The following is a 13,385-nucleotide window of genomic DNA, read 5'->3' on the forward strand; positions in this document are numbered from 1 at the left end:
ATGTATTAATTTTACAACTGGTTAAAAAGTTTGATAAACTATATTTATTTTTAATAAAAAATTAATAAATATGAAAATAAGTATCCAATGATAAGTATGATAACATTGGTGTTCAAATTTTAACATAGTACTCTATACTTATCATGATACTCTTACTTAAATCAAAACGCATCCTGCAACATTGCATAACAGCTACAGAAACCGCTTACCAGTAACCACTCTAATCATTAATTTAGATATTTTTTTCCTGAAATTTAATGGTACTTAATAAACAGTTAGCTAACTGTTATTATTTTTATTCACTGTTGCTTATTTTCATATTTACTGTTTTTCATGTAATTTTAAAAAGATTTTAAAAACAACTGTAAAATAATAAACATGGAGAGCTGTGACATAAAGCTGCGCTTAAATTATAGTGCATAATAATACAAGACAAAAATTTGAATGGTTATAGAATAAACAGAACTTAACAGAGCCAATAAATTCAAAATTTGGTTTACTCCCTATTCGAATAGGTCCATCATCACTTACTTATTTGCTTACTAATGAGTAACATAGGGATACACTCAGTTCGGTTACAATAGTTGATGTCAAGAATATGGAAGGACTGTGAATTATGCAAAATACTTCTCACCCAAAATCTTGTTTCATTGTTTCATTACTGCACACACACACACGGGCGCATGCATGCACTAGTTTTAAAATTATATTTTTCTGTTTATAATGTTTTTAAATTTATTAACATTTCTAAAAACAAGAATAAAAATGGACCAAGTTCATCTATAAGTTTTGCTGTTTTTTATTTTTTATAGTTGAATAAAACAAAGAATATGATATTAATCAGTAGGGCAAATTCACCATTTTAAAATTAATTTCAAGTAACCAATTAAACAAAACTTTCCAATATTAACATATGAATTACAATTCATATTTTTCAATTCAAGCAGGTAAATATAAAATAAAACAAATTTTTAACAATAACCCACACATAAAAAAATATCTGAATCTTATTTTAAAAACATAGAATATTTTGTGTAATTCTTGTAAAAAAAAAACCCTAAGATTATGATATAACTGTAGCATTGTAATGAATATTGTACAAAACAGTGAACATAAAAAACTGAAATTCTATCAACACCTGCTAATATTAACAGATCTGATCTAGAAGAAAAATAACCCAGTTAATAAATCATCTTGCATCTTACATAGGTCTCATATTTCACTTTTTTCCACATGTTTACTGAAGACAATATGAACCACTTACACTAAGCACAAAATGAGTCTGAATGAACTTGCCATTCTTTAAGCTTTGTTTTACATAAAAAAGACATCCTATTTTCAGTCTGTTTGCAGAAGACAAACAAATTAATTAATAAACAATTAATAATTATTACGGATAGAGACAATAGCCCCTAGCTCTTGTTGATTAGATTAGGAATAACTAATGAAAAACACATTATGTATTTAATTAATACTTTCTCTAAATGGTAAATTTAGGGATAAGTTGTGTGTTTGTGTGTGTGTGTGTGTGTGTGTGTGTGTGTGTGTGTGTGTGTGTGTGTTTTATACTGTTTTATTGCACGCCATGGTGAAATACTTTTATGAAGTATTTTAAGTATTGAAGCATTTATAAATTAAAACTTAATTATTTTTATAATTAATATTATATATATTACAGTTTACTTTCATTCATTAAAACACTTTGAATTTTACAATCAATAAAAATCGGGCTTGTAAAAATTCTACAAATTTTTTTTGTTTGTGAAGAATTCACCATGAAACGTCAACAAAAACAAGTATCAAATCTGTTGAAAACTGCTTACAAGCATTATTTTGACTGTCCCTTGAGAAAGCAAGATAAATCCTGGGCTCCAAAAGTAGCATGCATCAAGTGCTACATTAAAGTAACCCAGTGGTTAACAAAAAAAAGAAGAGCATTTGCCTTTTGGCATACCTATGATTTTGTAAGAGCCTACTAACCAACATGACGACCGCTATTTTTGCTTAACAAATGTTACTGGTTTCAATTCAAGCAATAAAAGCAGTATTGCATACCCAAATGTTCATTGAACTATGAGAACAGTACTTCAGTGTTGATTTAGCAATTCTGATCGCTCCAACTTCATGGAAAGAGATTTCTGATTCTCCAGAAGGCTCAACCGATGAATCCTCAACTTCAATAGATATTAATTACATTTCAGAAGAATCAAATACTGAACCTCACCTCATCACACAAGCAGAACTGAGCGACCTAATTCGTGACTTGTATTTATTGAATTAACTTGCAGAACTCCTAAGTTCATGTCTTAAAGAATGGAATTTATTAATCAAATATACTAAAATTTCAGTATATAGAAATCAAAATGAAAATTTACTGCAATACTTTAGAAGAGATTGTTTAATTTGTTCTTGCCCTGATGTTAGGGGGCTAATGTCTGAACTGGACATTGAATATGTTATTCATGATTGACATTTATTTACACTCATCAAAAAGAAGCTTAAAGGCAGTGTTGTTGCATAACTTGAATACGTTTTCTTCTATACGGGTAGAAATTTTAATTGTAATTATTATTATTTCTGTATCACCATTATTATTTCCCCCCTCCAGTTATTATTATCCCCATCAGATTATTTAAGACATTTCTCAATATTTTAAAGGGTCATAACTAAAAATCTAAGGGTGATGAAGAAAATCTGATTTCATTTTAAGATTCAGCATAAAAAATACATTCTAATTCAGTTACGTTTATCACCGTTTCAAATTATTATTTTTTTTTTTTTGACCAGTGTAATCATGTAATCAATACATATTTAATAAATAGTATTTCTCAATCCACAAATGAAGAAATGATACTTTTTAACCGACTTCAAAAAAGGAGGTTATGTATTCAACCTGTACATTTTTTTTTATGTTTATTCGCGCATAATATTTTTCCTATTAATCCAATTCAAAAAAATCTTGTTGCAATCGATGCAGCTACTTTTTGTGGTGGTAGCATGATGTTGAAAATATTTTTAGACACAAAACATTGGTCTGAAAATTGCCAAAAATATTTTTCACTGTCTGGTAGGTAGGGACAATGGGAATTCTGATATTCTATATTTAAGTGTCATGTTAGATGATGTTATATGGTCTTCTGCAGGGATTATAATGTGAGTTTCTCCACAAGATACGCAACAACATTAATAAAAATTATAAAAAATAGATATGTCATCTTAATCCTTTCAGACTGGATACACATTATATATAACATACAGCATCATTACAGACAGTGGGAATCTTATAATTCTATAAATGCGCATCACATTAAATGGTCTTTTGCAAGGTCAGATAACTAAGCTGTACCATATAAGCTTCTGACTTGAATTAAAGAAACATAAACTTGTTCTTTTTCCCTAAATCTTTTTTTTGCAAATACATTTTTCCCTAAATCTACTGCAGCTCTATTTAATGTTGTATCTTGCAATCTGGGCACTGTTACAGCCCAACTTAAAATTAAATGTAGCATACATCTTTCTACAGCTTCATATTTTTTCGTAGCAAGAAACGTAATTACTGGCATAATACATACAGAATAAGCTTAATTTTTACATCTTTTATTTCATCACAAAATTTTATTGCAGCTTCTTGTGATTCTTCAATAGCATTAACAATATAAACTTTATTTGTTTTGATATCCTATCAGTCATACTACAATTATATTCATCAACTAATTTAACAGATGGGAACATTCTTATAGCATTTCCATCTACAAATTTGTATATTAAAGTTAGTTTCCTTCTTTCTCAATCCATTTCCAATTGGCCAATTGTACTTCACCAAAATGCAAGTTATTTAATAAATCAATGAACTCCACATCATTTCTTTGTCTTATGTTTATAGTTAGCTACAAATTTATTTCTGCTTCACACCATCGAGATTAAACAAAACACAATGGCCTTTGACTTGAGGCAGCTGCATTACATCACCAAAAAGCAAATTAACTCCGCCGAATAACTTATCGTTATTAATCAGACAGAAAATTATGAAATAATTATATATTTTTTTAAAAAATGAAACCGACATCAAAATGTGCTAAAAAGTAAAAAACAATTTTGTCCAAATACTTATTAATTCCTTAGACACTTTTTTGAATTGCCACAGAAATACATGACCATACTTATCTGGTACTTGAATGGACCTAAATGGCATATATAAAAAGATGTAATAATTGCAAACTTAAAAGCAGTCAAAAAAGCACGTAAATACGAATTCCACTGATGTAATATCGATATTAGTTTTTATGAAGTATACAAATATAATATTATAGAACGAATTTATATTATATCTAGAAATTAATTTTATAGAAGCAATGAATTTTACAGATAAAGGCTGCCAATTCAAAAAAGTATCTAAGGAATTAATTAAGGTGGATGAAATTATTTCTTACTTTTTAGCGCATTTTGATGTCACTTCCATTTTTTTTTAAATAATTATTATTAAATACATGGTGCATTGGCTTGTTTGCTGTAGGTGCTCACATTTTAATTTTGAATGAAGCGAGGTTTCCGAATCATTCAGAATGAAGCATTGAAATGAGAGTTATTCAACAACGACTCATTCATCGTATCAAATTTTTGTTTAATGTATGTGCTTACATTTTTATTTTGAATGAATGTTTCTTTGGCAAAATGTAACAAAGCAACAAACTGCATTCACTTGCTTTATTTTTTTGGAAAATTTTCTTTTTTATGTTGAAAAAATAAAGCAAATTTATTGGAATTCTTTTTATTAATTTTTCATTGCTGTTCCAATTTTTTTTTTAAATTACTGAAGCTTTTCATTGTAAAAGTTTTTGTTGTTGATAGTACGCTAAATTCATGAACATTATTTTGTTACAATTGGCAAAAACATTCAATAAAATCATGTGTAATAAAACATAAACCAAGTAACATTTTCATAGCGAGCTGTATGCCTGCCTAGTAATAATTATTAAATATGTCTATTAAACTATGATGTAAAACAAACATATGCTATTTATTAAATGTAAATAAATTTTGGCTTGAAATTACAGTAATTTGTTTACAAAAACAATTTACAGATAAATAATTGAATAACTATATGGATTTAATTTGTTAAAAGTAAATAAATTCATTAACATTTTTAAATAACTCCTTAAAGAGAAGCTTGTTTTGTTCATTAAAATTTATCAATTTACATTATTATTTTAAAAAATGCATTATTTTTCTACAACAATTTGGAAAAAAAAGAAATTATGTATAGAATAAGATAGGACAAGAGCTACATTAATAAAACTCATCTGAAAAATAGATTAATTCACTAAATAATAATAATTCATAACTTCTAACAATATATAAACTCTTTACCTAGTTACAATTCTTGGATGGGAATGCAATATGAGAAAAATAACCCATTAATTAAAATGTTTTTCCAATTGAAGTAAGTTTTCTTAAAATCTCTGATAGCTAAATCATAATAAAAGTACATTATTGCACAAATTAGGGTAAATTTTTCTCAAAAAACTGGTTGATTCCTATTCTTAAAATTAGTTAACGTAATTTTACACTGCATGAATTCAATTCAAAGCATTTAATAATAATAATTGTTAGTAAAATATAAGATCTACTTTACTGTATAATGGTTATACTAATCAAATGAAATATTACCCGAGTTCTGAGAACTAATGCAAAATATTGTAATTCTCATAAAAAAAAAAATGAATATGAAACTAGTACGACTTATTGAAAGAAATGAGCAAGATTTTAAATATCAAGTTAGTGTGATAAAAAATTTAGAACTTTTTAATATTATTAGCGCTGTTATGAAATCACATGTATAAGACTACTATGCCCAGTTCACTAACTGTTTTGTTGAAAGCCACTTACACAATTCTGATAACCTTAATAGGAACCATTCACAAACAGTTAAGCACTTTTTGGGAATAGTAAAATGATGTAACCAATTAAACAATGAACTGCTGCTTTATATAAAATCCTATACATGTAAATCCATTAACTGAAAAATGTCAAATAACTGAAAAAATGAGTCTGAAGTGATACCTCAAACAATAAAGAAGTACTGGCCATCAGACATAAATATACAAAGGTATATAGGTTTCAAGTATATATTTGAAATAATCTTATGATTTTTAAAAAAATGGTGCAAATTATCTTATAAAATACAAAAAAAAAAAAAAATCTCAGCCAACTGAAATTAATATGATTTACACAAAAAAAATATCACAAGGACATATACTTTATGAATGTTATTACACTACATAAACTAGTTTTGGTTACTAATTGAAACATAATATAAAAAAGAAGATTACATAAAGTATTCCATAATCTGATAATATAATAACAAAATTTGATCTAAAAATAAATAAAATTAATCAAAAGATTGAAGAAGTACTATTAAAAATGGATATTTTCTGAGTAACTGTAAAATCTGGAGAAAATTTATGCTCCTGCAATTAATTTTCTTCAAGTCTCTCAAAATATAAAATGTGATCTTATAGAAATCTATCCATAAAAACGGAATGTCTCTTCATACAATTATTTTCTAAATATACACCTTTCAATGTAAAAAGTAAGTATATAAATAAAAATATAAAAAAAATCAAATTCTATAATTACAATATCTCATGGTTTTGTGAAAAGTGCTTGAAAGTATCAATTCCACATACAATCATGCATTTGAGCATACAATCATACAAATGAGAGAGATTTAAATTTATTATATTCCTAAAACATAACACAACACAATGATAAAATAATAAATAAATGTTAAATATATATAGATGATGTAATTAAACAAAAAAAAATTAAACCATTCCGTTCAAATGGTGGCTAAAGAATAAACCTGCACATACTCTGTAAGTCTGCAAAAGACACTTGCTAGGTGGAACAGCTAGAAAACTGTGTGGAATTGTTGTCTTTTGTTAACTTTCATGATATGATTTCTCATGATAAAATTACATTTAGAGTAAACAAGACAAGAAATATTATTGTAATTAAATTATTTCTTCTTACATAGGAAGAGATTATTTATTTTAAGTCAGAATACTTCACATAATTAATTATTTAAGGTGAAGATAACTGATATTTTTACTTCTAATCATCATACATGTACTTATGTTTATTATGAAAACAATCTAATTACAAAAGTTATACTTTATAATTTGGTATTAAAAAAATATAAACAATTAGGTACTGTCAAAAATAAAATTAAAATGAAGATAACACATTAATTCAGAAAAATAACCTAAAAAACAGTTTAATGATGACTGATAAACAAAAACTTATTTAAAATATATTGATTAAAGAATATTTCATACTAAGCCCCAATAAATTGGTGATATGGCGCATGTCATTATTTATAATTTCAATATTTTTATAAAAATATTACACTTACTGGCAGAGGCTTCTTATCAACTTATATAAGAAAGGAGTTCACAGTAGTTGGAAATACTAATTAAAAATACAGCTGAAACTATGAAAAAATAATAAGCCAAAGAAAATAACAAAAAAATTAATTAACTGTACAAGATCCTTATGCCATAACATAAAAAAAAAATTATACTTACAAGCTTATAATTAAAATAAACTCACCAATAAAATAGCTGGAAAAAAATCGTAAAATTTAAAATAAAAGATACAGCTGGAAAACACGACATTTATAAACTAACAAACCAACCTAGAATTCTGATTAGGATTAGAAGCACTATTAAAATCTCCAGTTGAACTCCATCGTTTTGCTGAATGAAGATTTGACATCGATACAGAAGTTGAAGGAGGTTTAGATACAGAAGGTGGTCTGGTTGGTGAAGGTGACGGTGAAGTTGGGACTGGTGAGACGCTACTTGAGCTTGGTGAATCTGAATGGAGAGATCCTGTTGACTGATAATGGACCACTCGCCTGAAATCAGTAATTAGATTTACATTTAAAAAGAATAAAAATAAGTTTAAAAATCCTAATGGAACAACTTTTCAATACCTATACAATCTAACACAAATTAAATTACAATAATTTTCGACAAGTATCAAGATTTACCTCAATATTATGAAGAAAAGAGAAAATTATTCTAGTTTTACACACAAAATAAATTCACATAAATATAATAGTTTATCACTTTCCCTACCATATTTCTATTGCTAATGCAAAACATAGCAATACGTGAACAATCTTTAAACAAAGCTAAAATTGGAGTCTGGGTTAGTGTGAGTAGAATATTCATTGTGGATCCAATCTTTTTTGAAAATACAGTTAATGGTGATCATTATTGTGCTGTTTTAACAAACTTCATAAGCTAGTTAACAAAAGGGGAAATCACTCACGATTGGTTGCAGCAAGATGGCATTGCAGTACACACAGTAACAGGTCAACTTTTTTACAAAATGTCTTTGGTAAACGAATCATTTTGAGAAGTTTGTGGCCTTAATGATTGCCCAATCTGACTCCTCTAGATTACTTTCTATGGCCAAAAAATGGAACAAGCATTGTTTCATTTTGCAACAGACAAAACATGATTAACAAAGTAAACACCACAGTAACAGCAAACGTAAGAGACATTCCAGTACATGAGCTAGTTAAAGTGTTTGAAAACAAACTTAAACATGTGGAGTATTCATGTTGGAAGAAGTTATTTTTAACACATTTTATAAACTATTCCCGTTATTATAATAGCCACTTCTATAAAACAATGAAATAAAAATAGAAAATAATAATTAAGAAAGTTTCATCCTTACACTTCAAAATTCCAGTGCAAAGCAACTTTTGAAATACACTGTAGCACAGGCAAAGCAGTGATGGGGGATGCTAATTAAGACTAATTACGAGTTACTATTTATAATAGTACAAAATAAAAATAAAAAAATTTTACACACTCTACTCAATTATTACACATTTCCAGAGTTAATTATAATACATCACTATTTTATAATTATTCTATCTAGACTAGAAATATACTTAATTCCATTTAGGAAAAAAAATATGCAAATTGAACAAATATACAAAATATACAAATTGTTTTTATTACAATGGCTATGCTTTGCTCATTTGCTATCAGAACTATCAAAGTTACTTACACCCACATGTACTGCAACTGTACTGGACAACTGCCACTTTAATATGCTACTTTAATATACTTTAATATGGCAATACGTATTATAAATATATTACGTATAAGCTGGTATATATAATTACATATTCTCTCACCAATAACAGTTTACTAAGATGTGTATGCCAGCAAAGAAATATTATTGAGAACCTTGAGATATTTAATGAGCAATGAGATTTTGGTATTGAATAGAAGCCAGTGGGTCTCTCTACTCCCAGCACAGTAACAATGACCTGTTTTAAGTCGTCAATTTTGATTAAATTGCACACACACATTGTTCTTTCTATAAAATATGTTAATACAATAATGTGTATGACCAAAGAGAGAAGTGGAAGATTTTGGAAAACAGTATCTTACTTCGGTACTAACCATAAAAAGAGACTATTAATCTTTATTAAGTTACAAAGAACTGTCGTTCATGGGAAAAGTGTATTTCTTTTTCTTGTAATGCAATTTCTTATTACCTGAAATTTAAATGTTTTAAAATATAACTAATTACCCTGATTACTGCATATGAAATCTGCATGTGAAGCAATAACTAAAGCATAATCAGCTGATTAATAATAAAAATACTTGAGAGACAGAGTCAAAACATTTAATGATCTGTAGTTTACTTTTTTTAAACAAAGAGTGCAAAGAGTATAAATTTGTTTTATACTTTCATTACCTTTCCAGCTAAAAGCTTTTTCATTTATTCATTATATTTTTATTACATGAGACATCCATGATTATAAAAATATAAGTATTGATTGATGACATATCAAACACTTGCTTTTCGAGATAGGTAGGCCAGATTTGATTTGATTAATTCAGGTTTGTGTCCAAATTTTAGGGCCATTGATGATGTGAACCATGTCTTATATATCTGCCCCAGGTACAAAACTGAATGCACCAAAGTAGTCAGAGAGCCTGATCCTCTTCTGGTTTTGATCTGCAAGTTGATTGGAAAACCGAAAAGCAATTGAACATAGTTGCTGGCTTCCTGAGATTCTTAGCCTTGAACAGAATGGCTGAGAGGGCCTGATGCTGTTATGGATGTATAGATAGAATAGCAACCCAGGTGGCTGAGGGAGGGCGCCCACCTGGATGCTTACTTCACCAAGATAGGCGTTTTGGCATCGAGTTTCAGTTAGATTTGGGAAGTGTTTTTGTGTGAAACCTTTAATGTTAGAGGAAAGCACGGGGATCACATGCTTCTGTGAATCAGTTAATTTGATAGCTGAGGATTGTAAGTTCTGGTAGGTGGTCATGGTTGGATGAAGCCATATGAAGTGATAGTAAGCTGTGTAAATACAATGATGGAAATATCTGCCAAGACATTTGTATTAGCGGTATCCTGATAAGTCCAAAATGATGACTGTGATGTGTTATCAGGTTCAGAAAGTCGTTACAGCCTCCAGGGTAAAGCCCATTACAGCTAGGAACTGAAGGGGTGATGTGGCAACTGGGACTGTTGCAAGGTGGGGTTGTCTTCTGCAACAGGGGTCAGAGTATCTACACATTTACAAACTAGAACTGTAAAAAAAAAATGCAGTATAAATCACTTTGATAATGACTCAAACTATTAATTTTAACATTTTATATTTAAGAAATGACCGAATCATTTAATACGGTGAGTTGTATCTAATAAAGTTGTATCAAGTGAATTGTATCTAATACGATAATAAAATGTCATATATCATTTAGTTTTATCTAATAAGGGAGTTTTATATCTCCTTTAATAACTTAACTAGAAACATATTTTAAGAACAATATGTAAACAAATATAACAGCATTTCCTTTATTCCAGGCTTTAATTATTCATAAAATGTTTTCCTCAAAATTCTTACTGAAATTCAAAATATATATGTTACAGTAAATTTGATTAATCTGGTTATTATGCATAATAACCGGTGGAATTTGAATAATCGCCTCCAATATTGGAGAATTTAATAAATATATAGCAATTTATTAAATATACCAATCATTTTACATATTCTCCATATTAAAATAACTTGACTATAAGCAGTAATTAATGAATTTACTATTCATTAGTTGAGGTTAGAGAGCAAAGCAAGCATAGGTTATGTTTGGTTAGAATAAAAAACCCTACCAAATATAACCTTATTTGGTTAGGTTTGTTATCTAACTAAACGTAACCTGCTTCACTCAACACCTGTAATTTTCAACACTGGAGATGATTTTATCAACTTCACTTGTAATTACACTTAATCACCAGATTAATAAAATTTATCATTTATACATATATATAACTAATTGTACAAAGATTCAAAAAATCCTTTTTTAAAAATTTCCACTAAAGCAATAAGGCAGTAAGAGAAGTTGAAAGCCAGGAAGATTCTATAGTAATCTGAAGGTTCTTCTGAGTAATTTTTGAAAATATTGTTATTTAAATGCAAGAATGTAAAAGGATTTTTCTTCAGGAGTACAAACTGCTTTAGGAAGTTCTCAACAATGTTAGTAGAGTATTATATTTTTCTAACTGCTCCTGGTAATAAATAACACACTTAAATCTAGGGTAGATATTAAAAATATAAAAAAATTAAGTTTATATATCCTACCCCTTTAATGGAGTATGAACCATTCCATATAAAATATTCCTGCTGCTGTTTCTATAGTCATGATTAAAAAAAAAAAAGTACAAAGATTGTTATCATTTCATTCTCTTTTGAGACTAAAGTTCTTTGTCAGCTAAAATTTATAATATGCCATCAAAATAATTTTTTAGTTTGTTCTCAACTATGTCTAACTAAAAACGTTTCATATTATAATGCCATAAAATCATTTTTAAAATAACTAATATTCAATACAGTTACTCCAATTCCATGTGTTTTCTTATTTAGCTAGCAAAAATGTTATAAAACACATTTTATAATGTTATAAAATGATTATTTCTGGATGAAATATCTATTATTTAAAAAACTGCCAACTATTCAACTAGGTCAATTAAATTCATTTACCCCTTTTTAGATATAAAATGTATGAAGTATCAGACCTTTTAAAAAGTAAAAGAACCTTTTTTACAAACAAAACTGTGCAGTAACCTGTTAGACATAGAATTAAATACTGATTATTTTATAACTGCAGATAAAAAATATCCTGTGTACATTTAATACATTTGTTCTCTTTTTAAACTACTGTAAATCCCTTGAAAAAGTTTTTTTTTGTAATTGTACATGAAATATTCTTTATTACTTTTATAGTGACTTTCTAACTTTAATTGCGTGTTTTAAGAAATCTATATTTTTTCTTAATTCTTATTGATTAATACTACCACCATTGCAACCATTCTAATAATATAGAAACTCAGGTGCTGGAGTGTATAAAATTCCAAATTTAGAGCAAAAATTGACAACATAAATGCACACACACACACACACACACACACACACACACACATACATACACACACACATATATATATATATATATATAAAGTTAAATTACAGTAAACATAGATAATAAATCTTACCGCTGTGGAAGTGATGATGGTGTGTAACTTGCAACCCTTCTAACACTATCTTTACTATTAGAGATTTCATTTAATGGACGATATCTAAGGTCTTTAGGCGGACCATGATGATTGTTCCCACCAGCTAAAAACAAAATACAAATGCATTATAACTCATTTGTTATAATATATTACAATAATAGTATAATTTGTTATAACATATTATACAATAATAATTCAATAATTATTGGAATTATAACTAGAGAAAATTAACTAATGAAACTGGATGCAAGTTAATAAATAACGTTTATATTTTTAATGAATAATGTTAATATTTTTTGAAAAATGAAATATAATAGACTTATAATAAAGTCTATTGGCTTTTCTTCATTAATGAAATAACTATGGCCAATTGTTTTTATCAGGCAGAATGACATATATGTAACAATTTTTCATAAAACTTTTCATTTCAAAATGGCAGCCAATACATCTGTTAGGTAAAGCACAAACTGTAAGTCCTCATGTTACTGCCACTCCCCGGTGTATCCTTTGTACATATCATCTTATATATATTAAGTTAATGTAATTTAATATATATAATATAGTAGAAAAATTTGGTAGAGTGAAACTATGACTGATCGTAGTGTCATCAGTCATGTCCATAACTACCTGTACCCTGTAAAGAGTGTTTATGATAATGCTACATATGATACAATATTATTGTTTTTATTAGCTTAATCTTTCACAATTATAATCAACAATTACATTCATACTTCATTTTTTATTTTCACTTTATTTAATTTCATTTAAGAACT

The 13,385-nt window shown here is 27.7% G+C and overlaps 1 protein-coding gene across 6 annotated transcripts in view; it reads right to left on the reverse strand.

The window, feature by feature from the left end:
* LOC142331723 (echinoderm microtubule-associated protein-like 2) overlaps nt 1-13,385 on the reverse strand; it is a 422,423-nt gene that overhangs the window by 81,571 nt on the left and 327,467 nt on the right. For all 6 annotated transcript variants that reach the window (XM_075377770.1, XM_075377764.1, XM_075377766.1 and 3 more), the window contains 2 exons: nt 12,592-12,715; nt 7,697-7,918 (listed from right to left, as the gene is read on the reverse strand). In XM_075377770.1, the coding sequence (XP_075233885.1) occupies nt 7,697-7,918; nt 12,592-12,715 (346 nt within the window). The remainder of the gene's footprint in view (nt 1-7,696; nt 7,919-12,591; nt 12,716-13,385) is intronic.

The sequence above is a fragment of the Lycorma delicatula genome, chromosome 10, assembly GCF_047948215.1.
Source record: "Lycorma delicatula isolate Av1 chromosome 10, ASM4794821v1, whole genome shotgun sequence".
NCBI lineage: Eukaryota > Metazoa > Arthropoda > Insecta > Hemiptera > Fulgoridae > Lycorma > Lycorma delicatula.